Here is a 26,687-nt window from a genome sequence, read left to right on the forward strand (position 1 = left end):
TCGACAGATGATCATAGTAGACTAGATTATATATAAAGCAGCCGACATCACGCCAACTCTAGAGGAATTAAGCCGTTAATGTAACGCAGTCATAAAATACATCCCAGAATTTACTATCAAATACACTTCTACAATACATAGTTGTTGAATAGCATTCAGTTTCATAAACTGGGCCACAAAACCTATCACCTGTGCAGTCCTAGTATGATGACAGCTGGCCAGGCTGACCATACTTACCTTGCATTGGAAAGCGTTAAAGGAAATACAATTCTGTTTCCTTTCCACGGATGCTCATATCAATCGATTGATCAATTCACCATTCCAATCCCAAGAAACCCTCCAATTGCAAGCAAGACCGGAAGGACTATTCCTTCCGTCACACGACTAGAGCTGGCAGCGCTTTTCGAAGTCTTTGCCGGCGATGCAGCCGCCGTCGTCGGCTCGCCAACAAGACCGCCAAAAGGCTCTGTGGGCGTGGTAGCCGTGGTAGCTGTCGCCGCCGCTGGAGAAAATGTCGGCTCAGTCGGAGACGCGGACGATCGAGCCGCACCTTTTGGAGTCGCCGTAGCGGTCGCCTCAGTCAAAGCAGGAGAGACGCTGGTCGTCTTGCTCTCCGACTCATTGGGCGTGCCAAAGCTGCTGTACCACTCGGCGCACTCCATGCTGTAAAGGTCGATTTCGGAACTGAGATCGCTAGACGCCATGGCGCCGACACTGACGGAGCACTTGTCGCATTCCGTGACGGCCGAGTAGTAGCCCGTTGTGCAGAGGCAGTACAGGTTTTTGGGGCCGGAGCTGTACTGGGCCTGGCAGGCGTCGAAGAGGGTCAGCTGCTGCGTGCATCCGGGAGCGATGGTGAAGCAGGCGAGCCCGTCGAGGAGGGACTGGCGGCGAAAGTTGTCGCGCTTCACTGCAGCGAGGTAGTCGTCTGCACTGGGCGCTGGAGTGACGAGTTGGGCGTGGACAGTGGACAGGAGATTGCAGGACAAGACGAGCAAGGTGGCGGTTGAGAACGAGGCGATGGTGGAGTAAATCATGTTGTGTGGTATATACAGAGAATGGAATTAGGGCTGGCAATGTCGATATAAAGAGCGAATCGAGTTGGACAGAGAATGTCTGAGTGACGATATAGACAGAGGAGTAGGTGATAATAGGACAGCCAAGGCCAAAGACGGATTTCAAGCCAGTAAAGAGTGCTGATGGTATAGGGGAAAAAAAAACACCACGTCTGATATGATTTTTTTTTCAGCTTCTATATGAAGTTAGCCGGATGAAACCTCACAGCAACACATATCAACAACACCACTAAAAGTCATCGAATTGAAGCAAATTGAAGCAATTCCTGGTTCAGGGGTTCAGCTGCAAAGGCTAACTTAATCTGCATCGCCTGGCCAAGCAGAGATGGCCTGGAGAGCCTCATCCTCGACTAAAGTTTGGCACCTCGTATTCCGGGATGTAGTGTGGAGCTCGCTCGTATTGCGGAGGAGCAGTGACTCATTGCGTTTCCAGGCATATGACCTTTTCAGAGTCTTCAACTGCCCGAAAAGGCACTGTCAGACATGCTAATCCTTTTTATTCTTCGATTTTCGCCCAACGGCTGCGTGATGTGCATTCCTCCTCGTATCTGCACGCCAAGAAAGGCCAACAACTGAAAACGTCACTTAAACCTCACGATGCTCTGTCGAGATTGCATCCAGACTGCGCCAAGATGGGATTTCCAGCCATTGCAATCCTCTGCCAGCTGAAAGAGACTGATCTAGGAACCGAAAGGGTTATTCGTCAACCCAGGAGTATTTGGGATTGTCCAATGAAAAAGTTTGCTGCTCCTTCTGGCAATATCGCCCCCGACTGTCGAACTGTCGATAATGCATGTACCCAGGAAGGCAAGGCTGGTATTACCTTCCATTTGGATGATACTTCATACGGCGGTGCCTCGTTCACTTCATTGAAGACTGGATGCTGCGTCCACCACAGCAGGCGATTGCTATCTATCTACCGTTCACTCGTTTCTCTCTTGCTGTCCTTTCTTACGCTCTTCTTTCTTACCCTCTTTATTGTCTTCTGTTCCATATTCATTCAAATCTACCCTAATATGTGATGCGTGATCGTCAAAATGTCCATCACAGTAGGTCAAGTCGCCGGCTTGATCGCCCTGGCGTCGACCATCTGTACGTAACTTCGCTCGATAACTGTACTCGTCGTTAATCCTCGTCCAGTGCACATTCTTCTTCCGCTGGCCATTGTCATTCTGGTCGTGAGTTTTCTGCGCAACGAGCATAATGCTGCGACGTGGTATCTTCGTTGCCTCCATCGCACCAGATGTATATATATGTCTGGCCTGTCTGCTAAGCGAACAACAGGTCCGTCATCGACAAGCAACTCCAGTCCTCCCCCTGGCCTACCCTCCTGCAGACCGACTCGGTCAACTCGCGCCACGTTGCCCGCCACGTCCGCTTCCTGGCCGGCCTGTCGACCGCCGCCGTCGCGCTTCTCTCCATCGCCGGCTTCGTCACTCCTCTCGGCCTGCGCGATGCCATCGAGCCGGGCGATGTGACCCAGGCGCCTTTCCAGTATCTCCCGGATGCCTCAACGTTTGGATACGGCACACCGCCGCGCTACAACCGGTTTTCGCGCATGTGTGGCGCGCTCCTGCCCATGAACTGTCCGGGTGCTTTTGCGGGCTTTCTCACGTTTATGAACGAAACAGGTGTGTAGAGCCCTGCGCCTGTAGACATCTGGCTGACCACCGCTCAGGCGAATACAATATCCCCGTCACCCCGCATGCGATCATCAACACGACCATCCCTGCCAATATCACCGAGGTCTTCTCCAGCGCGACATCCGGCCGCGGCACCACCCTGTCCGGACCGTTTGACATCCAGTTCCGCACCTGGAGCGTCACCGTAGACAACTCGCACGGCGAGATCGATGGCGGCAGACCGTACGCCTCCGGAGAATACCGCAGTCTGGGCAGCCTCATGCTGCGTAACGATATCGTGCCCATCGAGGGCGTCATCGCCGACATGACCGCCGGCGGCGTCGGATTTCGCAACCACAGCGTGCCTGTCGGCCTCCCCTACGGCGGCACCTGGCAGGAGGACCTGACCTGGATCGAGCCGGTGACGGAGTGCGTCGACACGAACCTGACGTTCCACTTCTCCATGGGCGACAGCCCGGACAACCTGACGAACATCTTCCTGGTGGACAACGGGGGCTTTGCGAACCTCGAGCCGGAGTACCCCTACCCTGGCCTGTGGAACGACACGCAGAACCCGGACCTGCGAGCCCGCGCCTACATGGGCGCATGGCTCAGCAACGTCTTGACGGCCATCTTCCTCAATGTGACCTACCCCGGAAGGGGGAAGGATGGACTCGTTTCTCGGCAAGCAGTTCAACCTCGGGGCGGACCTGATCGGCTACCATCCCGATATGTATGCGATAGGGCTGAGCTACATCGACGGGGGCTATCTCAACATGGGGCTGACGAGCAACACCACCGGCCTGAATCTCACGGCGCCTGCCCAGGCGCGCATGAGCATCACCTGGCAAAACTTCACCGACGACGCGGGCATCGTCTGCCGGGGCTGGGGCGTCGGGGACTATGCCAACATCACCAACGTCGGCATCCGCTGCGGCTATCTCTACAGCGCGCCCCGGCGTGTCGACGGCGTGGAGTCGCTCATCTTCGAGCCTCAGACCAACTACACGCAGAACCTGTACGTCTGCGCCACCGGCCTGCGCGCGTCGGTCAAGACCGTCGGCTTCTCCGTCAACGGGACGTCCTCGCTGGACCAGCTGAAAGTGATCAGCGTCGCGGACAAGACGTACGCAGACAACGCCTCGATGCCGCTGTGGGCGGTGGAAAAGTCCAACCTGACCATCGGGGTCTTCTCGCCTCTGTGGGGGATGGTGGACGACCGCTACGAGAACGCGGACGGCGTCTGGACGCTGCGAGCGAAGCAGTTCTGGCTGCCTGCCGGCAAGGATCTCTCTGTCTACATCTCTGCCGACAGTCTGGCCGCGCCAAAGGTCTTCCAAGCCGCCCTCTATTCCACCTATACCGAGTCGATGGGCGAGAGTAGCAAAACAACCGGCATTGCCGACTACTCCGGCAAGACGAACCTGGCGCTGTACAAGCTGTGGACGCAGCTGTCGCAGACGCCAGCGGCCGCGTCCAAGATCATCAATCTGATCTTCACCGAGATAGCGGCGACGGCGACGGTAGGGACGAAGCAGGTCGCGACGGACGGCAGCAGCAGCAGCGTGCCGCCTGTCACGCAGTACACGAAGAAGATCAAATACAACATGCTGTACGGCATCCCGGCCGTCATCATCCTGGCCGTCGTCGCCATCGTGGTCTCCGCCGCACTGCTCATGTGGCTTCTCTCGCGGTTCTCGCTGGCGATGATGCGGCAGCTGCTGAACCAGACGGCGACGGGGCGTGTCGCCACAAACCTGCTGTATCCCTTGCTGTGTGACCCGGCTGCAGAGACCAAGCAATGGGTCGCAGAAGCCGGGCAGGCGAAGCTGTCGTTCGCACTGGTCGAGCAGAGCACAGCCCACCCGCTGATGCCGGTCCGTCGAGCGCCTACACTGACGTTTCCCCGGGTTGGCACGACCAAGGCGCCGTTGTACACGTTGATCAGGGAGAGTTCGAATGAGAAGGATACCCAGTAGAAATATACATCTCGGACATGTCGGGTGTCAGATTGCTAATTGACATGGTATCTTCTATGCATGACCAGTATTGCGATGGAAATGGGATTTCAGTTACGCGGTTGCAGAAATGATGTTATTCGAAACAGTCTTTAATGGCTTATACCCCGTTGTCCCTTTTGTATCTGAATAAATCGGATATACCACGTCTAGTGTTCTACTTTGTAGTTTCTTTGCCTGTCAAGATATAAATTCCGTTTCCTGACCCAGTTCTTCTTAATACAGTGTCCTAATGTTGATGAGGTCGTAGGGCCAGTGGAGATTATGCTAATTATACCCCAGCAGCTTGTTGGTGTAGATCTATATATGGTCAATCACTTAATTTAAATTCAACGACGCTTAATCTGACTGGATCAGCTCTACACTGGTGCGAATATCTCTTCGGGAATTGCTGTTCCTGGAAGTTTTCTTCTTCTTCTTTTTCTTTTTTTTTTTTGAAAAAAAAAAATCCCCCGCAGCGGGCTACTTGTCATAGGGCGCGATGCTAGTGCCACTCCGGGAATGTCTTCGACATCCACCCCAAAAGAGGCTTCATGAGCCTCACTGATCCATGAATCGTCGTGAATTGTCTATGGACTCGAATTCCCTCTCTGACCCTGGGCCACCACCAGACGGCGGCCTTCGCGCCTGGCTACAGATCCTAGCCGGGCACCTCATCAACGCCCTAACATGGGGCTACTCCGCCTCGTTCGGCGTGTACCAGCTGCACTACACGACGACGCTGGGCCTGCCGCCGTCGCAAGTCTCATGGATCGGGTCCATCCAGATCTTCCTAACGTTCTTCGTGGGCGTCTTCTCGGGTCGATTGGCGGATGCGGGCTACGCGCAGCACGCGGCGCTGCTGGGCTCGACGCTGATCGTCCTGGGCACGTTCTTCACCAGCCTCGCTGGGAGATACTGGCAGATATTTCTGGCACAGGGCTTGTGCACTGGCCTCGGTATGGGCGTGCTCTACATGCCTGCTGTCGCGGTCATTGGGTCGTATTTTGACAAGAAGAAGGCCATGGCGCTGGGCATGGCTGCCTCGGGGAGTGGAACGGGCAGTATTGTCTTTCCACTTGTTGTGCAGAATCTGCAGCCTAGACTCGGTAAGAACTCTGTCATCTTTCTGAAGTAATGTTGCTGACTATCGACAGGCTTCCACCGAGCCGTCCAAATCCAAGGCTTCATCGCCCTAGTCTTCGCCATCATCATCAACCTTCTCCTGCGTCCTCGCCTTCCTCCGCGCAAGTCAGGCCCTCTCGTCGAATGGCCCGCCTTTCGCGAGCCAGCCTACTCGCTGTTCACGGTAGGCATGTTCCTCATCTTCTGGGCGCTGTACTTCTGCTTCTTCTACGTCAACACGTACGCGACGGCCATCATCGGACTGTCCGACATCTCGGCCGTGAACCTCCTGGTCGTCATCAGCGCCGTCGGCATCCCCGTGCGCCCGCTGCTCGGTCTGGCTGCGGACAGGTACTTCGGCACCCTGCCGACGCTGATCGTCTGCTCGACGGCCCTGGGAGCCATGCTGTACGCGTGGACGGCCATCCGCTCCGTCGCAGGCATGTACGTGTGGGCGGTCCTCTACGGCCTGGCGACCGGCGCCACGCAGGGGATTTTTGTCGGCGCGCTGGCGTCGCTGACGGCGGATCTGAGCAAGATGGGCACGCGGTTTGGCATGGTGTGCTCTGTGCTGGCATTTGCGTCGCTGGCTGGGCCGCCGACGGCGGGGGCTTTGATTCAAAGCGAGCAGGGAGGCTTCATGGCGGCGCAGATCTGGGGAGGTACGGTGACTATTGCTGGGGCGGTATTTATCGGCGCTGCGAAGTGGAGTAAGCATCGCTGGGAAGGTTAAACGGTAATAAAAAGAAGATATGTAGGCGAAATTGAGTCGAGTGGTGACGATCAAACGAGAAAAGATTAAATAAGACGATTTCGATAAATTAGAGCAATCAAACAGAAGTTGATAGAGATATACGGCAGTGTATATAGTGTAGTTCTGCAGTGCTGCCAACATGCTTCTCATCTCTTCTGCAATTCCTTCCATCCTACCCTCTATACCAGGAACTTATGCTCAAGAGCTTGAACTGAACCTAGCGCTCTGCTGATCCCTCTCCAGGAGAAGGTATAAGATAGCCATTCTCTGTGGAAGAGTTGCACCGACAGTCCTGGAACCTTGATGTTTCGCTATACAGCTGAATAGGAAATCAAATTTGTGCTCGTAGACTAGCTCGCAGGTTGATTGCTAGACTGTGTGGTACACGAGTTACACCAGAAAAAGCCATAGAAGTAAACAATCCGAAAAGGTGGCTTTGGGTAGTACATTAATGAGCACTTCTACACAGTGGTTTTATGTGGAATGTCCGAGAAGCTGTTATTTCAGTCCCAGGGCTAAGTAAGAGCTTGAACGAATAACGATGTAAACTTAGTGGGGGAAATAATACCTACATCTGTCTCTCTTTCGTGGTTTTCCCTGCTGGACTTGATGTTGTATGTACAGTACATACAAAGATATAGGACTAGATGCCTTTCTTTTACAGTAGAAAAGGTTCGAGAGCCTTGACTCGTAGATCCCCGTGATACTATCCTATATTAAATTAGCACATGCATACAAGATCATTCTCGGTCTGCAATATAGCTGAAATGCTTCGCTTGTACTCTACTGTAAATTCAATTTCTCTTCTTTCGTCTCGAGGGTTAACGCGAGAACGTGCCGGATTTGGTATTCTTTTCATAAATGTTTTAACAAAAAGGAAAGGAAAAATGATTCAAATAGCTGAGAAGAAAGGAATACGTCGGTCATGTGACAGCAGGTCATGAACCAGGGATCTTGTCACCTGTCGAGGCAAGAACACTCGCTATAATAACAATCTGTTTTGGGTAAGAGATTTCGTATAGAATGTTTTTTTTTTAGTCGATTATCAGCAATTTCAAGAATGATGAGTTTTTTCATTCTCTATTGCGGTTGGGGAACTGGTACCTGCCTAGGTACGGAATGTTTAGATCTGCTTGTAGATATTTTATATTATTGCGTTTCTCTGTTTAGAGAATACTGGCTAGTTAGCGAACTTGATGAGGTTGCTCTACCGAGTCTAAGTCTTTAGACTGGATGGGAATAACCAGTTGACTGTCCAAATAATTCCCTAATTTATCCTTGCAATTTATTTATTTTCTTTTCCCCTACATGATTTCCCATTTATTACCCTGCAAAAAAAAAGACTACGGTATTATTAATAACAACTAGCCTGCAGAATCCAGCTAATCCTCGTCAAGACACATACAGAAAGGCATGCAGAGAGGCATCCGATATTCTGGTTCCACAGCCTCAGGAGGAGAGCATACATACGCCACCGTTATCACTCTCCAACCAGTCAACGATGGAGAAATTCGCCGGAAAAAAAAGAAAAAAAAAAGCAAAAAGAGGGGTTTCCCTAACCTTGGGTCCCGGATTTTTTTTTCCAGGGGTTTAGCCTGGGCTATCTGGCTGGCAGGAATACTGAAATCCAACCCATTCCGTTTTTGGGATCGGACGCGCCGATCACCTGCGAGCCGAGGTTTTTCACGTGAAATTATCCTGCCATAATAATTTAGCAGGAATTTACTCCGAAACAATGGCCTCTGTTTACATGGAGTTAATGGATCCAGCACATTGGGACTTGGATGGGGTAATTAATCGATTCATACCCCGGTGAAATGATAATCTTGGATGGATGATGTGCATGACATGGCCATGGCCATGACAATCGTATACATGCATGCATGATCGATACACTATGCTTATCGATAACTGTAATGACGCTCATAATACGAGTACGAATACTCAATGTGAATTAACGGGCTTGTTGAATTAACTAGTTCGCCTTGCCAGAACATAAATCCCAGAATTATCATCCTCAGCACAGTGACTTGTTCGTACAGAGTACGGTCCCATGCTTAAACAGATCTTGAAGTACACCATACAGAAGTTTGCAATTAGTAATCCCCTCGATCCATTCACCATTCACATGTTGTTGGGAAAGAAATCGTTCGTCAGAGCCAAGGCAATTGTGCATAAATCCAGAAATAAAAATTATGCATTGGTAGCTAGACTACGGGGTAGTTTGCACCCCGCATTTAATTTTTTTCCCTCCAGTTCAATCTTTCTTAACATGTGATAGCATCGCATCGCATCGCATCGATGGACGCCGTGTGGGTGTGGGGAATTCTCGTCCCCGGAAAGAAACAAAGTATAACTAAAACTAAAACTAAACCAAGCGTACGGAGTATCCTTCTAACTGTCTAGTCTAGGCAGCCGATTCCAGAAGTCGTCATTGGAAGATATCTTTTTGTTGGACGAATAACACAGCCGAGGTTCCGATCTGCGTCGATCAGCTGAATTGATTTTAAATGCCTGGATTATATTACACAGCCTTGCCTAGCTTGAGCGGTGTTGATCTTATCGTCGTCTGCAACTTTTTTATCGCTTAACTATACTATCTTGTTGATATAGAAATAAGATAAGTCGATGGTCTCTTGTCATTGAGTCTGTCTACGTCCTTCTCTCTGCGGCTGGTCTTTGTTTTCCACTTACATCTGGAATGATTGCCTGCTAGTCGCTGATATAGTCAGTTTCGGCAAAATGCTGCTCTTCAGCGAGGAGCTCCAGGTCAACGCAGCCTTGACCCTGCTCGAGACCTTCGTCCTCCTCTGGACCGCTGCTTTCCCCCAATACAGCTTCACGCAGCTGTTCCTGCGCGCGTTTGGCGTCAACCTGGCCATCCAGATCTTCTGGGATATGGTCATCTACCCCCACTTGGTCAATCCGCTCCGCCATCTCCCTCGCGTTAAGGTATGAATCCCTGGCGTGCTGGTCCAACTGCTGTCGCTCGCTGTCGCTTGCTGACAATGTCAGGGCTCTTGGAATCAAGTCCATATCATCTTCGACTCCCCCGCGGCCGAACCCCCTCGAGTGGATCCGCACCATCCCCAATGACGGCCTCATCCACTTCCGCGACACCTTCAACCGCAGCTACCTGCTAGCAACGAGCCACCAGGCCCTGCTCGACATCATGAGCACCAACACGTACGACTTTGAGAAGCCGTGGCGCGTGCGCGAGTTCCTCGCCCGCATCATCGGCTTCGGGCTCATCCTGTCCGAGGGCACGGCGCACCGTGTCCAGCGCAAGGCGCTGACACCGGCGTTCCATATCAAGAACATCCGCTCGCTGTACACGCTCATGTGGGACAAGACCACCATCCTGCTGGACCAGCTCGAGAAGGAGATCAAGCTGAACCCGGTCGACGGCATGAACGCCGCCAGCGCCAGCGGCAAGGTCGAGATGTCCGTCTGGGCCAGTCGCCTCACGCTCGACGTGATCGGACCGGCGGCCATGGGGCGCGACTTTCAGTCGCTGACGCACGCCGAGAACAAAGTCGCCGACAGCTTCCTGGCCATCCTGGAGCCGACCAAGGAGAAGCTGATCTTCCTGGGCATCAACTTTCTGCTGCCGCAGTGGTTCGCGCGCCGCATTCCGTGGAGGCTGAACAAGGTCGTTGACACCGAAGTCGGCTACCTGCGTGACCCTGTGCCATGACATCGTCCAGGAGAAGCGCCTCAGTCTGGCGGCCCGGAAGGCGGATGCGCAGGAGCTGGAGGCCGATATTCTGGGGACGATGATGCTGCGAGGAGACTTTTCGGACAGCGAGCTGGTCGATCAGATGCTGACGTTTTTGGCTGCAGGGGTATCATCCCTCTTTCCCCTCTCTTTCTTCGGGATCACGCTGACACTCGACAGCACGAGACTACCGCCAGCGCCCTGACGTGGGCCTGCTATCTGCTGTGCTTGCATCCCGATATTCAGACCCGCCTCCGCCAGGAGATCCACACGGTGATCCCGTCTGCCAACCACCCCATCACCTGGAACGACCTCGAGTCGATGCCGCTGCTCAACGGCGTCTGCCAGGAAGTACTGCGGCTGTACCCGACGGTGCCGGCGACGATCCGCGAGGCGGTACGCGATTCGTACGTAGCTGGCAAGAAGATCCCCCGGGGCACGCGCATCATCCTCTGCCCGTACGCGATCAACCGCAGCCCGGACTTCTGGGGCGAGACGGGCGAGGAGTTCCGGCCGGAGCGGTGGATCGACACGGACGAGAAGGGCCACCAGGTAGTGAACCACCACGGCGGCGCGCCGACCAACTTCGCACAGATCACGTTCCTCCATGGCCAGCGGTCGTGCATCGGCAAGGACTTTGCGCGAGCAGAGCTGCGGTGCGCCGTGGCTGGAGTGGTTGGCCGCTTTGCGATGGAGCTGCAGGACCCGAATCAGAAGGTCCACATCTCAGGAGCAGTCACGACGAAGCCGCGCGAGGGGATGCACTTGAAGCTGACCAAGGTGGAGGGGTGGTAAGGCAGGATGATCGTTGATGTCGGCGAATGGAGCCATGTATATGTACAGCACAAGCTATGCGGAATGACTCATGACGGATTTCACCTAATGTTAGTTCAGGACAGACGATACAAAATAATATATAGCATTGCAATGTTGTCTTGAAAGGATATCTCATTAACAGTTGTTCTCGACTGAGTGATGTCGCGCATATTCGCAGGACTGTTCGCATTGGCATGGTTTCTTCTGTCTTTCAAGAAAAAAGGAGAAAAAAAAGAAAAAGAATAAGAAAAAAGAACAAAGAAAAAAAAAGAAAAGAACAGAGTGAGAGAGATGACAGAGGGAATAAATCAGAATAAGAAAGAGAAATGAAATGCGCGTCTTGGATGTTGATGTTGAACTCCCGAACCGGCCTAGTGCAGCTGACACGTGCCTCGGGAATTTCCTTCACGGACTCTCAGCAATTATTTTAATAATCTTCACTTCTGCAAGCATCAGCAGCGCAGCGCGTGGGCCAGGATCCGCTGTGACTGTGCGATACAGGCGGGTCCTGCCTCGGCCCTCGGTCTAGCACAATGCACTGTCGACTGATTCCTGTCAGCAAGATGTCTGCATCTTCTTAGGTACGTCTTGTCTTCGCAAGTCACTTCTTGATCGGGCTAAAGGAACAGCTTCACGTGCAGGACTCCATTCCCAACACGGCAGGCCGGCTTACATCCAGCGTGTCGTCGAGGCTGTCCGCTGCAGATTTGTGCTTCTGGAAGTCCATCGCCTGCCAAGAGGCTATCTGCTGCGCGTGAATGGCTCGTCAGCATCGCTGTGGGGAAGACGCGCAGGGGCCGCGCGATAATAAGAATTAATCCGCAAGGCAAGGCCCGCTTGCCGGAAGCAGTGATCCCCGCGGTGGGTGTAACGCAGTAGCTGACTGCTTGATTACTAGATTATTTTTCTTTTTCCTGCCATTGAGCGCAGGGATCTATTTAAGCGCCCTGCTGCTCGCTCGCCGTCAATAAGCGCCGTCCTGTCTGTCTCGCATCCGCCGCAGCCAGCTGGGTCCGCTGCCCACTTCACCTACTGCCACGGAGTACCCCTCCTACTGCCACTACTAGCAGGCCTAGATGCTAGATAACGCTGTATTGATGCCATTGAGTCCATCAGCCTGGAGATTCATCGAAATCAGCCCTGCACCTTAAGACTGCCGCCCATTATTCGCCCTAAGATGCGCCCGTCCTGAGTCCTGCGCATTTCCTGTACAGTCCGCCCTATACTGCCTCAGCCCAACGCAGTCAGACAGGCCCTCACGCAACAAGATCTGCCTGCCTACACGCCCTCTGCCTCGATAATTCCTGCCAGGATCCTTCCGGAGCCCATCCCGCCTCTCTTAGCCACCAGCATCCTGCTGTAAATAGACACCATGGCGGATCCAGATCACTCGCCCACTGCCACCGCGAACGCCAATTCCCTGCCGGCTCTCAAGTCCAGCGATGACAAAATCCTGGCCCGCCTGGGCAAGAAACAAGTCCTGAAACGGCGCTTCGGCTTCTGGTCGCTGTTCGGCTTCGCTGTCTGCGAGCTGATCACCTGGGAGACCGTGCTGGCGCTGTTCAGTCAGGGGTTCAACAACGGCGGGCCCGGCGCGCTGGTGTACGGCTTCATCATCGCCTGGAGCTCGACGCTGTCGGTGTACACCGTCATCTCCGAGCTGGCATCCATGGCCCCCATCGCTGCCGGCCAGTACTACTGGGTGTACATGCTCGCGCCCGCGCGCTACCGCGTCTTCGCCAGCTACATCATCGGCTGGCTGACCTCGCTGGCCTGGGTCGCCACGGTGGCCACCGAGTCCATCTTCGCCGGCACCATGCTGCAGGGGCTGCTCATCCTCGACTACCCCGACTACGAGCCCAAGCAGTGGCAGGGCACGCTGCTGACCTGGCTCGTCGTCGCCGTGTCCGTCTTCATCAACACCGTCATTCCCGGCGCGCTGCCCCGCATCGAGATCATGACCGTCATCTTCCACGTCGCCGGCTTCATCGCCATCATCACTGTGCTGTGGTACTTCTCGCCGCACAACTCGGCGCACTTTGTCTTCGCCAGCAGCCTGAACGAGGGCGGCTGGCCGACGCAGGGCCTGTCGTACTGCGTGGGCTTTCTGGGCAATGTCGCGACCTTTGTCGGCGCCGATGCGAGCGTCCATCTCGCGGAGGAGGTTGCCAATGCGCCCGTGACCATCCCCCGGGTCATCACATTCAGCATGCTGATGAACGGCGTGGTGGGGTTTGTCATGATGCTGACGCTGCTGTTCTGTCTGGGCGATGTGCAGTCGGTCCTGGACTCGTCGACGGGTTTTCCTTTTATCCAGATTTTTTACAGTACGCCCCCTCAACCCTTCGTATGACTGGATGTTGATGGTGCGTGGTCGTCGTACTAATACCCCGCAGACAGCGTCAAATCCATCCCCGGAGCCACCGTCATGGGCGCTGTCGTGCTCATCCTGACATGGGCCTGCGCCACGGGCATTACCACTTCGTCGTCGCGCATGACGTGGGCCTTTGCACGCGACATGGGCACGCCGTTTTCCTCCATCGTGAAAAAGGTCGACCGACGGACGCAAGTGCCCATCATCGCCGTTGGCGTCGTCGTCACCTTCGCCTGCCTGCTGACGCTGATCTACATCGGCTCGCCGACGGCGTTCAACGACGTCATCTCGCTGACAATCACCGGGTTCTACGGCTCGTACTTTGTCCCGTCAGCGATGCTGCTCTACCACCGCATCAAGGGGACCATCCTGCCGTGCGGATCGGTCGTCGAGGGCGAGAGGGTCAGCGACGAGACGGACTCTCCGCAGTCGACTGGCCCGGACGACCAGACGGAAAAGCCGAAGCTCGCTCCGCAGGAGCCCGCGCAAGACGACAGCACCACCCCTCCACGACCGCGTCGCGTTGCTTTCGCGCCCAGCCAACTCGTCTGGGGGCCGTGGCACCTGCCAGGCGTGGTGGGCATCATCAACAACGCCTACGCATGCGTGTACATGCTGTTCGTCATCTTCTGGAGCGTGTGGCCGCCCGAGACACCCGTGTCGGCGTCGACGATGAACTACAGCGTCGTCGTGACGGGCGGGGTGATCATCTTCAGCGTGGTCTGGTACTACGTCCGGGGGAGGCGGGAGTACCAGGGACCGCTGGTCGATCGCGAGGTAGCGGAGATTATCCGGGGGGTGGCAGTGGAGGTGTAGACAGATACATATCGTGGAGATGTAGATAAGTATATACATATCTGCAGAGATGTAGATATAGAATATAAACTGTGCCAATGTGCTGTCCATATCAATACATTTATACGAGCTATATAACCAGACTGACTGGCATACCTCGCGACTGACATGACTAAATAGTATGTTTCTAGAAACCTACGGTTATTCTCCTAGATATCTTATTTCAAACCAGCTTTGAAATAAATCCTGTACTGTAAATCACGTGTTGCTCATCGGGTTTATCTCATCGATATCTCCGACCAGGCAGCAGAATACTGACACGACAATTCATTCCTACTCACACAAACATTGTCTATCATTACATCTAACAAGCTGACATGCCAGTCTGATCCTAATTTCCTTCCCTCCTTCCTTCCTTTTTTTTTTTAAGCGCCATGGTAGGAACCCCCCGAAGCACGGGATGCGCAACATGTCGGCGACGAAAGAAAAAGGTAAGTTCCCTACTAGTACTACTACAAACTCACTCACACTGAAATCTAAATTAAATTTAATTAGTGCGGAGAGGAACGCCCCCAATGCCATGCCTGCCTCGCAGCAGGCTGGAAATGTCCCGGCTACGTCCGACGATGGAAGTTTGTCGACGAAACACCGCAGCTGGCGGAGCATTACAGGGGGAAGAGGTACGTTTTTGAGGATGATGGTGGTGATGATGAAAATGATCTCCATAATCAGTCTGGACTGTCTCTCTCCTATGAGGATTATTATTCTGTCGGAGGGAGGAGGAGGGGGAAGGGGAGGAGGTCTTTCTTCTCCGTTGGCATTTTCCGTCCACACCCCTGGACGACGACGATGATGACGACGGAGAACGACCGCAACGGCGCGTTCCTGATACAGTGTATGACAACAATTCTAGATGTCGACAAAGACAATCAGGCTGTCTTCTTGTTCCCCCTGCGATTCCATGGAAGCTACCTCCATTTCATCCCCGCGCGGCTGGGTCGCAATCCCGCGCTGGACGCGGCAGTCTCGTGCCTATGCGCGATGTACATCGATACGCAGGCGAAAACGGCCTCGACTCGCCGCACGGCGACAAGGAGGTATGTGCAGAGTCTGCAGGCTCTCCGGCTGTGTGTCGAGGATCCGCAGGTCCGGTTGCAGTCAGAGACGATTTGCGTGTCGATTCTGATGCAGCTTTGCGAGGTGAGAAGCTTTATCACGGAAAATACCTCCTGACGGGAATGGATCTGACCTGACCTGACGTGATCTGACGCACAGCTCCTGACCAACGCAGATAACGGCCGCTGGAACCATCTCCTGCGCGGGACAAAAATCCTCATTCAGGAACGTGGCCCCGCGGCGTTTACGACTCCGTTTGAACGCGCGATGTTGGAGTCGCAGCGGGCTTTCTTTGTACGTTTAAGAAGAATTCGAATTCGCTAAGAGTTTCAGACTGGGTAGCGCTAAGAGGTGAATAAGATTGCTCAAGACGCTAATTCTGGAGAGAGGTGTTTTCTCTCCGATGCGCCGTGGAGGGAAGTCCTGCGGCGACCAGCTGCAACTGCTCAAGAAGAGTTACCGAGTTTTTCTCTGCGATCGCAGCTCTGCGACTTTGTTGTTGATATTCTGGATCTAGTCGACGACGCGTCGAAAAGTAATTCTCTTCATCGACTCGACAGTGACACTCTACACGAGCGCATCCTGCATCGTATCATCTCCCTGCATCACAGCCTCGAAGCGTGGTATTTCAACCACTTGAAGCCCCTGCTTCTATCCAGTAACCAGTCAAAGACGCAGACCGGAAGTACCGTCTACCCTGACATCCTCCTCTTCGTGCTCGACGCCGTCAGCAACTCGGCTCTTGCGATGCTGGAGCAGTGGTATGCCATCCTGGCAGCGGCGTCGCCGCATCGACACATGTTGTCAGACTCGACGATCTGCTTGACCGAGACTTCGACTGCAAATCGAGAAGCTGCTGCCCGCTCGTCTTTGGATTTTGTCCGTCGTAAGGCTCCTGTGGCTGCGCAGCCGCTTGTGTTTGGGCTGAAGCAGCTGTCATGCCGTCTTGACGGTTGTGAACGTGTCTGATATGATCTAAATGGTAGAGATATTGAGTCAAGTTGGCCATTCACGTTGAGGTTTTGCGAGTAAGCGGCTGGTGATGGCGATTTGCATTTTAATTCAGGTTCAAGTGATTATGGCTTCTGCCTGATGAAGCAGCTGTATACCTATACTATCTAGCTCGTGTAATTGGCTGTTATCTTCGCCTTAGGTCCATCTACCTATGCTAATGTATGTCGATGCAGGAACTTGTAGATCGTTTGATTGGACAGCGCGCAGAACGCAAGTGCTGTCTGTCTGAAAGTATTTATTTATAGATACCTATGCAGGAAATACTCTTGGTTCACTTCAGCACACATAGATCTTTTGATTGATTGATTAATGATTGGCTGGCGCGCAGAATCAACCCTATCTGGGAAATCTCCTACCTTCCCGTCTGCGGCCCGCAATAGCCGCTCCGCGGACATCACACGATATACTTCTAGAATTGGTAGAGAGTGGGTTGTGAGTTAGTGGCATTGGTTCGTCCTACTTGTATTGTTATCTGATTCCGTCCTGCTTATTAGCATGCAAGCAGGCAGCAATATTCTGTTTCTGGCTGGTTATAGTTCAATGATAGTGTAGTGGATATCGTTACACAGTACGGAAGATCTGCTGGCTATATAAAGAGACTGTCCGTCTCGAGTGATCCTGCAACTTGCGATAATCGTCTTTGATCATTCGAGTTCTTGGTCTTAGTCGACCGTCTCGAGTACTACTGCAGTTCTTGTCAGCTATACAATGTCAACAACAACCACCACCCCCGTAGGCATCATCATCTGCAGCCAGCGCTCGCCACGCGCAGGGCCACAAATCGCCCACTGGGTCAAGCAAGCCCTGCAAGACGCCCTGACACCAGAAGAAGCTGGAACAGTCACCCTCAACCTCATCGACCTCGCCAGCTGGAACCTGCCCATGTACGACGAACCAGGCATCCCATCACAGATTACCTCTGTCGACGAGTACGCGCACGAACACACGCGCCGCTGGTCGGCCGAGATCAGCTCCCACGACGCCTTCGTCTTCGTCACCCCGCAGTACAACTGGGGGTATCCGGCCAGCGTGAAGAACGCGATCGACTACCTGTACCACGAATGGTCAAGCAAACCCGCGCTCATCGTCAGCTATGGAGGCCATGGGGGGGTCAAGGCCGCCGAGCAGTTGCGGCAGGTCCTGCTGGGGGTCAGGATGTATCCGGTGGACAGGAGTGTGGCGTTGACGTTTCCTGGGAGGGAGTTTATGGTGCAGGCTGCGAGGGGGAGGGAATTGGGGCTGAATTAGTAATCATGATGGTGAGGGGATTTGGGTCGAGGAGCGCGTTCAAATCGGACAGGCGTTTCGTGAGGTGCTTGCGCTGTTGAGAGAGAGGACTGATGGGGAGTGAGTTGAGACATGGACTGAATTGGGATTATTTACTTTTATTTTATTGTCTGATTTTTTTTTAAAAAAAAAAACCCTGTCACCTCCATCTAAGTGTTGATATTCATCTCGACGTGACAACGCAGAAAATGGGAAATGGCATCACCTTCTATAAAGGGAATTGAAGAAATTACAATTATTGCTCGTAAGGACGGAAATTTGCAAATAAAGTCTGAAAAAAATGAAATTGCAACCTATTTCGGCAACTTAAGTGGGGCTAATCCTGCCAAGGCGCTAAAAATTTCAATTCAGTGAAATTTATTTACGAATTTCACGCGTTCGACTCCCTTCCTGCATGTGAAGAGTATTGAAGCTGCTGTTCTGTCATTTCATGACGTATTTTACACTCCATAGATATGATAATGACACAAGACTTCTCAATTGTAGCAACAATAGCTGAGAGACAATAGAGTATTTTCTATTTGTTTCTAAATATACTTTCATGTCTGCATGATTCCTGGGTGGAATGCAGCAGGTTACATTCTGTCACCATACCGTACCGTATCTCTGCGACCGTACGTTACTCGGCAGAGTTTGACTCGTGCAGCTCCTCCATCCTGCATCGCGACGTCGACCAGCCTCAAAGCACGGCCAGACCTGTGCAATGCATCTTTCATCCATTATTCCAGGCTATCCATCTCGTCGAACTCGATGAGGTGATCGCGATGGTCGTCACCTCGCGGTCGTCGCTGCGATCCTCGGTGCGACCCCGGCAGCCCGCTGAAAAGAAGACCAAGAACACCCGTGCCAGACAGCACGCCAGCAGCCAGCCTGTCGACGACGACAGCGACCACGACGTCCTCTCCCATCCAGAACCTATCTCCGAAAGCAAGACGCTGTCCAATGTCGCCCATCCGCAGGAAAACCTCCGCAAGCGGCCTCGTGCCTCCCCGCCGTCGCCCACGCGTTCGCGCCGCCTGCGGGCCCCCTTGGCCGTCCACCAGCCTGCGTACGACGACGACGACATCGCTGACGACCATCTCGACCATGGCCATCGTCCCGTGAAAAAGCCTCGCCGTGAGCCCGTCACGCCGTCTGCAAAAAATCCCTCTCCACAGCAGAGACTCTCACTCGCCTGACCCCCTCAACACCATCGATGGCCCCGACCATCACGACTCGTCGCGGAGACCCAACACCTTCTCCTCCCCTACGCCCGTCGCAGCAGTCTCGTCCTCGTCCAAACGACGGTCTGCCCGCACGGGCCAATCCCGCCCCGTCGTCATCGTGAACGACGGGGAATCTCACGGGGTGACTGCGTCGACCGGTCCTGAAGCTCAGGGAAATAGTACTCATAAGGATGCGGCGGGACAGAATGAGAAGTCAGCGGCAGGCGCAGCACCGCAGCCTGCTCCCGTCCCAGAGAGACGGTCGTTGCGGTCGCATGATGGGGGGTCGCGGACCAAGAGCGAGTTGGCGTTGTATTTCCCCAATTACGAGCAGATGATCAGTCTGGAGCCGCCGAAACCTGGTAAGCTTGTCTCGACAGCGAACTTGCTTTCATTCCCGTCGTTTGCAGACTTCTACTACTGCCTTGCAGCTCTGACAATGCGCAGAATTTCTAGCCCCGGATACTACTGTCGTTCTACTAGACGACCTCGCCGAACCACCCCTTCCTCCCTCTCCCGCCTCGCCGTCAAAATCCCGAAAACCCAAGTCCGACTCGGACTCGCCGTTTGGCAACCCTCTGGTCAATCTGCATGCGTGCGAGGTCGTTGAGCTGCCGGAACCAGCGGATCCTACCAGTCAAACGGATCCGCTGGGAGAGGAGGTCTACTTCAAAGCCCACCGGCGCAACGAACGCCAGGAGAAGCAACTGCGGAACATTGAAAAGGAGCGTGCACAGCACGAGAAGGTGCAGCTAGACCGGCTGCTCGACGAGCTGCAGGGCCATGACTGGCTGCGGGTGATGGGCATCAGCGGCATTACCGACACGGAGAAGAAGCTGTACGAGCCGAAACGCGACCTCTTCATCAAGGAGGTGGCGGCGTTGATTGAGAAGTTTCGCGTCTGGAAGGAGGAGGAGAAGCGGCGGAAGCAGGAGAGAGAGCAGATGCTGGCGGCGGCGGCGGCAGCAGCAGCAGCAGCCTCAGCACTGTCAGCGAAGGAAGAGAAAACACAGCGCGGTGAGGAGGCTGATGCAGGAGAAGCGGAAAGAGGAGAATGACGACGAGGGAGAGGAGCAAGAGGAGGCAGAGGAAGAGGCCGCGGAAGACGTCCGTCCTCCATCGTCAGATCTCCAGAGTTACGGCGACCCGCCGGACCCCAACGACGTCGACGCCTGGGCAGCCCGTCAGTTACTACAAGAAGCGCGGTCTGCGTCTGCAGCGCCGAAACCAAGCCAGCCGCCGCCTCCCCCCGCGGTGCCAGAGCCAGAGCCATTCCGATCGTTCTTCGCGAAGCGCTACCTGCGCGATGCGGCGATCGGGGGCCACCGACGGGGCCGCTCCCGGATGGCGTTTGGCCAGCCTATCCCGGAGATGCAGGAGCGCGAGTTCCAGCTACCGGACGACATCCTGACGCCGGAAGCCATCAGTTCGGTGATGCGCAAGCGGCGGCGGTTGAAGCGGGCGAGCCGGTAGAAAGAAAAAACTGGTTTGGCAGGGTTAATTAAAGCCTCTTCGAAGGCTTTTCTTGCTGTGTTATTGTATTTGACATTATTATATTGTATTATATTGTTCTTTTTTTTTGTTCTTTTCTGATTCTGGGTTAACAACAGGTATGGTAGGTAGGGATCAGGGTATTCTCAGGGTGAAACGATCATCAAAGGCGTTCTGTTCGTCTTCCTTTGTTTTTGTTTTTTAAAACTAAAGTATGTCCTACATGCGGGATATATAGATAGAGATATTAATTAATTAGCGGTTCTTCTTGTGCTGGAATTGAGTATAGACTATATAGACTAATAATACTACAAATAAGAATGTTCCTGGTTAGGAATCTGCTAGAGTTTAGTTAGTTATATTTTAGGTAGGCATATTGCGGATTTCGATAAACGAGAGGAGGAAACAAAGTAGAAAGAAGGCAAATTCAGTGTTCTCGTTCTTGTCAATGTAAGTGGGAAAGATGGTTTTTTTTTCAGCTGAGCGACGGATGTAGAACTGATGATATGTGAAATGTGGAGGAATATAGATTCATAGCCAAAAAAAAGCAAAAAAAAGGATGGGTAGTACACTATCAGAAGAGCAGGAAAGATACAAATAGCCAGCCGTTTTAAAGTGATGATAACGAGAAAGTAATAACATCGGGAAAAAAAAAACAAAACAAAACAAAAACAATGAGCAAGGAGCAAGGAGAGCACTCATAGGCGATTTTATGAATGAAAATGACTACTACTGGAAGGACTTCATAAACACAAACAGGCACAAACAGGCACCTTGGGCACAATTACAAAGAAAAGAGAGATAGAAAGGCAAAGACAATAAATAATAACAATTGCTGTAGCTTCGCTGGAATGGTAGCCTGCTCTCTCCCTCTTTTCCTACTATTCTGTCCGATTTGTGTTTGGCGAGTATTACCTTACTCTAGTTTTATATATCTGTTTTATCTAGTATGTATATCGTCCTGGATGGACGAATGATGCCTTTATGAGGGTATGGTTGTAGGCCTCTCATTCTTGTCAATTATTATTTCGTTTGAGAATGCACTGATTAGTCTAACTACTCTTCTGTACTGTACTTATGTACGTGTTCCTATGTACGGAAAGTGGCGTATCAATGCTGCTAAGTAATGTCCTGATAGATACAGAAGAAGACCAGGTAGGAGCTTTTCCTCCTCCTCCTCTTACTCTCTCTTCTTCCTCTGTTTTCTTCCTCTCTCTTAGTCTTCGTTTTCTAGGTGCATTCTAAACATTTTCACGTTTTCGCTGTGTCTATACAACCCTAGTATGGGCTATGCGAATGCTTCTTGTCTGGTCGATTGTCTGGGTCATATTCTGAAGATATTTTTCATGGCAAGTCTGACATCTAAATCATGTTTCTCATACTACCTCGATCAACTTTTCCTCATTCATATAAAACTAATCTGACAACAGGTCTTTGCTCGCTTGCTCGCTAATGCCAGTACTTTGGAGCAACGGCCTTCACTCTCAACCACGCTGCCTCCACCGCCTGGACCACCTCCTCCGGCAACGGACCCTTCTCCAGATCAGCCAGATTCTGCTCGAGATGCTTTGTACTACTAGCCCCCACGATGATGGCGTCGTCCAGCTCCGCCCGCAGCTGCGAGTGATGCTTTAGCCACCGCAGCGCGACCTCCGCATCCGTCAGGCCGTGCTTCTCCGCCACAGCGTGGATGCTCTCCAACGCGTCAAAGTACGAGTCGTTCCAGTAGCGGTTCCGGTGCAGCGTGCCCTGCCAGATGCCCGGGTCGAAGCGCGAGCCCGGCTCGAACGTCGTCTGGTCGCGCGTGTATCGCCCCGTCAGGAACCCGCCTGCCAGCGGCTGGAAGGCGTACAGCGCGATGCCGTAGTGCCGCAGACAAGGGAACAGCTCCGGCTCGATGCTGCGCTGCAGCGCGTGGTAGACGCCCTGGTACACGGACGGCCTGATCCAGCCGTTCTTGTCGCAGATCTCGCAGATCTTGGCCACCTCCCACGCCATGTAGTTGCTGATGCCAAAGCGGGAGAAGTATCCTTCCTCGTGCAGCTTGTTCACCTCGCGCAGCGTGTCTTCCAGCGGGGTCTGCCTGTCGGGCCCGTGGAGGTAGAACATGTCAATCTTGTCCGTCTGTAGCGCCTTGAGACTCTCCATCAGGCCCCGGCGCACGTCTTCGGGTTGATGAGTGTAGGTGACGGCAGACTGGACGGGCAATCTAGCATTGGGGTAGAGCTTCGTGTCCATGACCAGGCCGCGACGCTGCCATTCCAGGCTGGCGAGCATCTCTTCGGACGAGCCGCCGCCGTAGAGACGCGCCGTGTCGACTTCTCTGTGCCCGTGCTGCTGGAAGATGTCGAGGACGCGACCTGCATCGTCGAGGTTGTGTACGCGGGCGCCCAGGGTGTCTATTCCGTTAGTATAATCCAGCGAATAGAGGGGATTATCCAGACGTACTGGGCTTGCCAAATGTCATAGCACCAAAGACAATCTTGAGCTTGGCGTTGCCAGCCATGGTGTCGATTGCGTGAGATAATCTTGGAATTTTCTCCTCTCAATGTCTTGCTTCAAGAACAGACTTGTTGAAAGAAGAATCGTGTTCGATCGTAGCTCAGTAAGTCGAGTTTCAGCACAGCAAAGTTCTCTCTTATATACCTACACCAAGGAATTACATATATTTCACTTCCGGCTTCAATGTCGGTGATTACTGTATATCTCCGCCAAAGTCCGCCTCCTCCGTGCCTGGCTGCTGCGGAGGTAGGAGTACTTGTTATGGGGAACCTTGGTTTTGCGGGATGATAGAATCTGATGGATCCTATTGCTGTGGCTCCAAATATTTATTTTACTTTTATATGGCCAGGCTGGTTGAAACTGTAGTCGCGAAGTAAGAAAATTGAGCAATGTCCCCGTAATAGACTGCTGGTGTGGAGTATGATGTCAAATAATGTTTCTTTGCACTCTCTTTCTTTCGGTATTTCAGATCTATTCTACTCACTTCTAATTCACTCAGTATGTAAAACAGATATGCAGCTTTTAAATCCTATACTTGATTGTGAGCATCCGATGCATGTGTCGTTTATATAAAAACATCCTATAAGCAAGCAATTTTCCGTATTTTCGGCCCATAGCATCAAGCTCCAATTCAAATCCTGAAAGAAAGCAATATGGAAATCCTCACCTGTAGTTATCCCAAACTACCTACGCAGTAATTAGCTGTATGTCTGGTCCACGGTCTTTGCACGTAAGCAACTTGCATTAGCGCTGTGTTTAATCCGCAAATCTAACTCGCCTATTGGTCCGGACTCGATCCCGCCTGTGCGCATTGTCCTCCGCCCGCGGAGGAAATGATTCTTGGCATGCTCATGCTCCGCTCGTGCTCTGTCTAGCTTGACTGGATTGGCATTGGCAATACGTGAAAATAACTCGAGGGTGATGTCTTTGGACCCTGCCCACGTAAGATATATAGGGCAGGGAAGCGCAAGGGTTCAATATGTATGTGAAGATTTTGTCTGGGAGTCCAGAACGAAGTCTCTTTTCTCAAGGAGAAGGTCAACACATGACCAAAATCATTTGAACAATCCTCCGAATACACACGACTCGGAAGACAACCAGTTCCTACGCTCTACAGTATAATCCCCATATCCCTCCTCCAATACTCTGCCATCGCCATTTAATCGCCTGACAAGATATATCCACTACATGCGACCATAGGGTGTGGAAAACAGGGCTTCCCGTCCGCTCAGCCGTACTTAAGCCACACGCCGGCTGGTTAGTAGTTGGGTGGGTGACCACCAGCGAATCCCAGCTGTTGCATGTTTTTTTCCTTCGAAAGGATGTTTTTTTTTGTGCCCATCTCAAGGGTTGTCTTACTTCCTCTGCGTCTTTTTTTTTTCTAGATAATTATGTCTCCTTACGAACAGCAGTGTGTATTCCAATGGAAAACTTTTGAAAAGGAAAATGCAAGTACATACATACAGTAGAATGAGCGGGTTTAATTGACAAGAGGTGTCTATATCAGGATGCTATATGTTTGGAGGGTGTGGGTATAGACGCAAGTATTGCAAGAACGATGAAGACGCAAAGGAAAGAGCTAATACTTTTTTTTCTTGAACACATGAAGATATCAAGAAGCCAGTCTATGCTGAGCTCTAAGAGCATAGAAGATATGCTATGTTCCTAAGAAAGTCCATGAGCCGTCGGCAATTGAAGGGTGAAGTGTTTAACGCCCAGTATGAGTGAGTTGCCTATTTAGGCAGTTGACTGACTTTCACAAGCTCAGTCAAATGGACGTAGACGTATTTAGAAATCAAAGGATGAGAACTGATCTACGAAAATTAGCAGACTAGGCACCTGAGAGAAATGAAAGCGGTGGAGCTGATGGATTATGGGTTTACAATCAGCTCATTCCTTACCTTATTGATATTCTGTAATTAATCATCGTTTTCGGTCTTTGTGATGCCGGGAGATCTTTCCAATTTTGGTTAAATTCATCGTCTTGATTGTAAGTTTGCGCAAAAAGGGAAAATAGGACGCGTGTCGAGTGCCTCGCAGAAGGGAGATCTGTTGTATGTTGTCTGCGCCAGGAAAAGTGCAAATCTTTAGCATCGCACTGCTAATAATTGTTATTGACTACGTAGCTGCAGAAGTTTGAATTGGCGTGTCGGGAAACGCCTGGACATATCCAGAAAAGCAGTCTGGCTCAGAATTAAAAACGACTCGTCATCACCAGGAGGCGACATACCAAACAATCGTGTAGTATATTTCGTGCAATTATAAACCAGCTATCAAACTTAGGAGAACTGACAGCCTCACCAGGGAGGCTATGCAATTGCAGCGTTCCAGTAGTAAAGTAAACCCAGAATGAGCAATTTCCTGCATAAGGGTCCACAACGAAAAACCATAGACAGAAGATTAAATGGCCTAAGCAGCTGCTATTTTTGTAGCATAGCAGGACAGGAGGTCGAACAAAACAATTTACTATACAGACGGCAATCAGATCAGCTTACAGATATAGAGTGACAACAGTGGGGTTGTTTTTGTTCAGGATTCCGAAAATGTCAGAACATTAGCCTCGAAGAGAAGTGCATATACCAGCTGACATCTGCCAATTTGTGGCTTGAAAGTGTACTAATCCACCTGGATGGTGCCAGCCTGCAGGTATTGGAATATTTGGAACAATTCCTCTGATGCTAGACTCGAGTAACGGCGAATTGACTACCTAAAGTCACCAAAAATCTCCAAAAAGAAAAAAAAGAAGATCAAAACTACATAGACTTTTCAGCCTTCAGGACCTATTTTGCTCTCTCTGGAGACGACATTATGAATATATGTCTGGCTATGCCAGTTGTACAGAAGCTCAGCCCGAACTGGGCGAGCATCAGAGGTGGGTGAAATCCGCTTCTGGTGTTCAGGCCAGCTGCTCACTGGACCGCAAAAGACGCTGTTAATCCTCTATGCATGCATAAAAATTTGAATATGCTGTAATATGTGACTATTTCCTGAACGGTGGTTGATGTGGGTGAAAGCCGTCGAGAAAGCGGACTGCAGTTGGATGATCCTGAGGGCGAATTCCGTGGCGGACTGTTCTGTACGCCTAGTTCACTGTCTGATTAATGGCAGTTCCTGTGTAGGGTGTTGATGAAGGAAAGCAGGAAACAGTTGGGGTATTGGCGTGAGAGATTCCCTTTTTTTATTTTGTATTCGTTCAAGTAGCAGCTTCAGCGGGTACAGAGATAAAAGATATATCGGATGTTATACCATTTCCTATGTATTCTTTATGAGAAAGTCTCCAGTCCAACTTGTTGAACTTTCATCTATATACATCGTGTCCCATAATAGAATGTCCTCGTATTGATGTTATTGTACGTAATTTTGTCCGTTGAAATAGATGTTCCTAAATCCGGTTTCGACATAATCTCGAATGGACGCTTCTACAGGTCCAATTTGAGATGCATGCATACATGGGTAGAAATATAATATAATAGGTCTGAACTGATTTAGCACATTAATAAGACCAATATCATTGACGACTGTCGGGAAATACCCCCTGCTAGATCAGTATTTTCTCCCCTTCCGCGGCGCAATTCACCCACATCTGAGGAACCAGACTGCCGACGGATTTAGCCGGATTTCTTTTTCACTCCAGCAGGAGCAGCAGCGTGCTGTACTGTACATATATACATAGACGTGGGGAACCCTCAGCGGCATACTTATATAAGTGTATATATATACTGCATTGGGTTACCTCCTTACTTCCATTCCTTCACTGCATCTTTCCAGGGCAGCTTTTTGCTTTCCGTTTCTGCC

At 51.9% G+C, this 26,687-nt stretch overlaps 9 protein-coding genes across 9 annotated transcripts; 6 read left to right on the forward strand and 3 right to left on the reverse strand.

The window, feature by feature from the left end:
* Positions 1–67: 67 nt before the first annotated feature.
* On the reverse strand, positions 68–1,037 carry T310_2168 (uncharacterized protein; the record flags this gene model as incomplete). The annotated part of the gene is made up of 3 exons (XM_013474975.1): positions 68–182; positions 238–277; positions 383–1,037. 3 exons carry the CDS (start codon positions 1,035–1,037, stop codon positions 68–70), a joined length of 810 nt encoding a protein of 269 aa, XP_013330429.1.
* A 1,076-nt stretch (positions 1,038–2,113) lies between these two features.
* T310_2169 (uncharacterized protein) lies at positions 2,114–4,677 on the forward strand (the record flags this gene model as incomplete). The annotated part of the gene is made up of 5 exons (XM_013474976.1): positions 2,114–2,168; positions 2,217–2,292; positions 2,361–2,707; positions 2,755–3,431; positions 3,526–4,677. The coding sequence occupies 5 exons, from the start codon at positions 2,114–2,116 to the stop codon at positions 4,675–4,677; spliced, it is 2,307 nt and encodes a 768-aa protein (XP_013330430.1).
* Positions 4,678–5,266: 589 nt separating this feature from the next.
* On the forward strand, positions 5,267–6,553 carry T310_2170 (Monocarboxylate permease; the record flags this gene model as incomplete). The annotated part of the gene is made up of 2 exons (XM_013474977.1): positions 5,267–5,804; positions 5,853–6,553. 2 exons carry the CDS (start codon positions 5,267–5,269, stop codon positions 6,551–6,553), a joined length of 1,239 nt encoding a protein of 412 aa, XP_013330431.1.
* A 2,763-nt stretch (positions 6,554–9,316) lies between these two features.
* On the forward strand, positions 9,317–11,231 carry T310_2171 (Cytochrome P450 monooxygenase; the record flags this gene model as incomplete). Its single annotated transcript, XM_013474978.1, has 4 exons — positions 9,317–9,526; positions 9,606–10,226; positions 10,473–11,083; positions 11,213–11,231. The coding sequence occupies 4 exons, from the start codon at positions 9,317–9,319 to the stop codon at positions 11,229–11,231; spliced, it is 1,461 nt and encodes a 486-aa protein (XP_013330432.1).
* Positions 11,232–12,447: 1,216 nt separating this feature from the next.
* T310_2172 (uncharacterized protein) lies at positions 12,448–14,337 on the reverse strand (the record flags this gene model as incomplete). The annotated part of the gene is made up of 2 exons (XM_013474979.1): positions 12,448–13,802; positions 13,848–14,337. 2 exons carry the CDS (start codon positions 14,335–14,337, stop codon positions 12,448–12,450), a joined length of 1,845 nt encoding a protein of 614 aa, XP_013330433.1.
* A 409-nt stretch (positions 14,338–14,746) lies between these two features.
* T310_2173 (uncharacterized protein) lies at positions 14,747–16,362 on the forward strand (the record flags this gene model as incomplete). The annotated part of the gene is made up of 4 exons (XM_013474980.1): positions 14,747–14,957; positions 15,034–15,477; positions 15,569–15,687; positions 15,754–16,362. 4 exons carry the CDS (start codon positions 14,747–14,749, stop codon positions 16,360–16,362), a joined length of 1,383 nt encoding a protein of 460 aa, XP_013330434.1.
* Positions 16,363–17,115: 753 nt separating this feature from the next.
* T310_2174 (NADPH-dependent FMN reductase Lot6) lies at positions 17,116–17,655 on the forward strand (the record flags this gene model as incomplete). Its single annotated transcript, XM_013474981.1, has 1 exon — positions 17,116–17,655. The coding sequence occupies one exon, from the start codon at positions 17,116–17,118 to the stop codon at positions 17,653–17,655; it is 540 nt and encodes a 179-aa protein (XP_013330435.1).
* Positions 17,656–18,243: 588 nt separating this feature from the next.
* Positions 18,244–20,372, forward strand: T310_2175 (uncharacterized protein; the record flags this gene model as incomplete). Its single annotated transcript, XM_013474982.1, has 5 exons — positions 18,244–18,308; positions 18,341–18,810; positions 18,857–19,261; positions 19,383–19,916; positions 19,948–20,372. 5 exons carry the CDS (start codon positions 18,244–18,246, stop codon positions 20,370–20,372), a joined length of 1,899 nt encoding a protein of 632 aa, XP_013330436.1.
* A 1,467-nt stretch (positions 20,373–21,839) lies between these two features.
* T310_2176 (uncharacterized protein) lies at positions 21,840–22,896 on the reverse strand (the record flags this gene model as incomplete). Its single annotated transcript, XM_013474983.1, has 2 exons — positions 21,840–22,789; positions 22,839–22,896. The coding sequence occupies 2 exons, from the start codon at positions 22,894–22,896 to the stop codon at positions 21,840–21,842; spliced, it is 1,008 nt and encodes a 335-aa protein (XP_013330437.1).
* Positions 22,897–26,687: the final 3,791 nt, after the last annotated feature.

Source organism: Rasamsonia emersonii, assembly GCF_000968595.1.
Source record: "Rasamsonia emersonii CBS 393.64 chromosome Unknown ctg1118621760016, whole genome shotgun sequence".
NCBI classification, from domain to species: Eukaryota; Fungi; Ascomycota; class Eurotiomycetes; order Eurotiales; family Trichocomaceae; genus Rasamsonia; species Rasamsonia emersonii.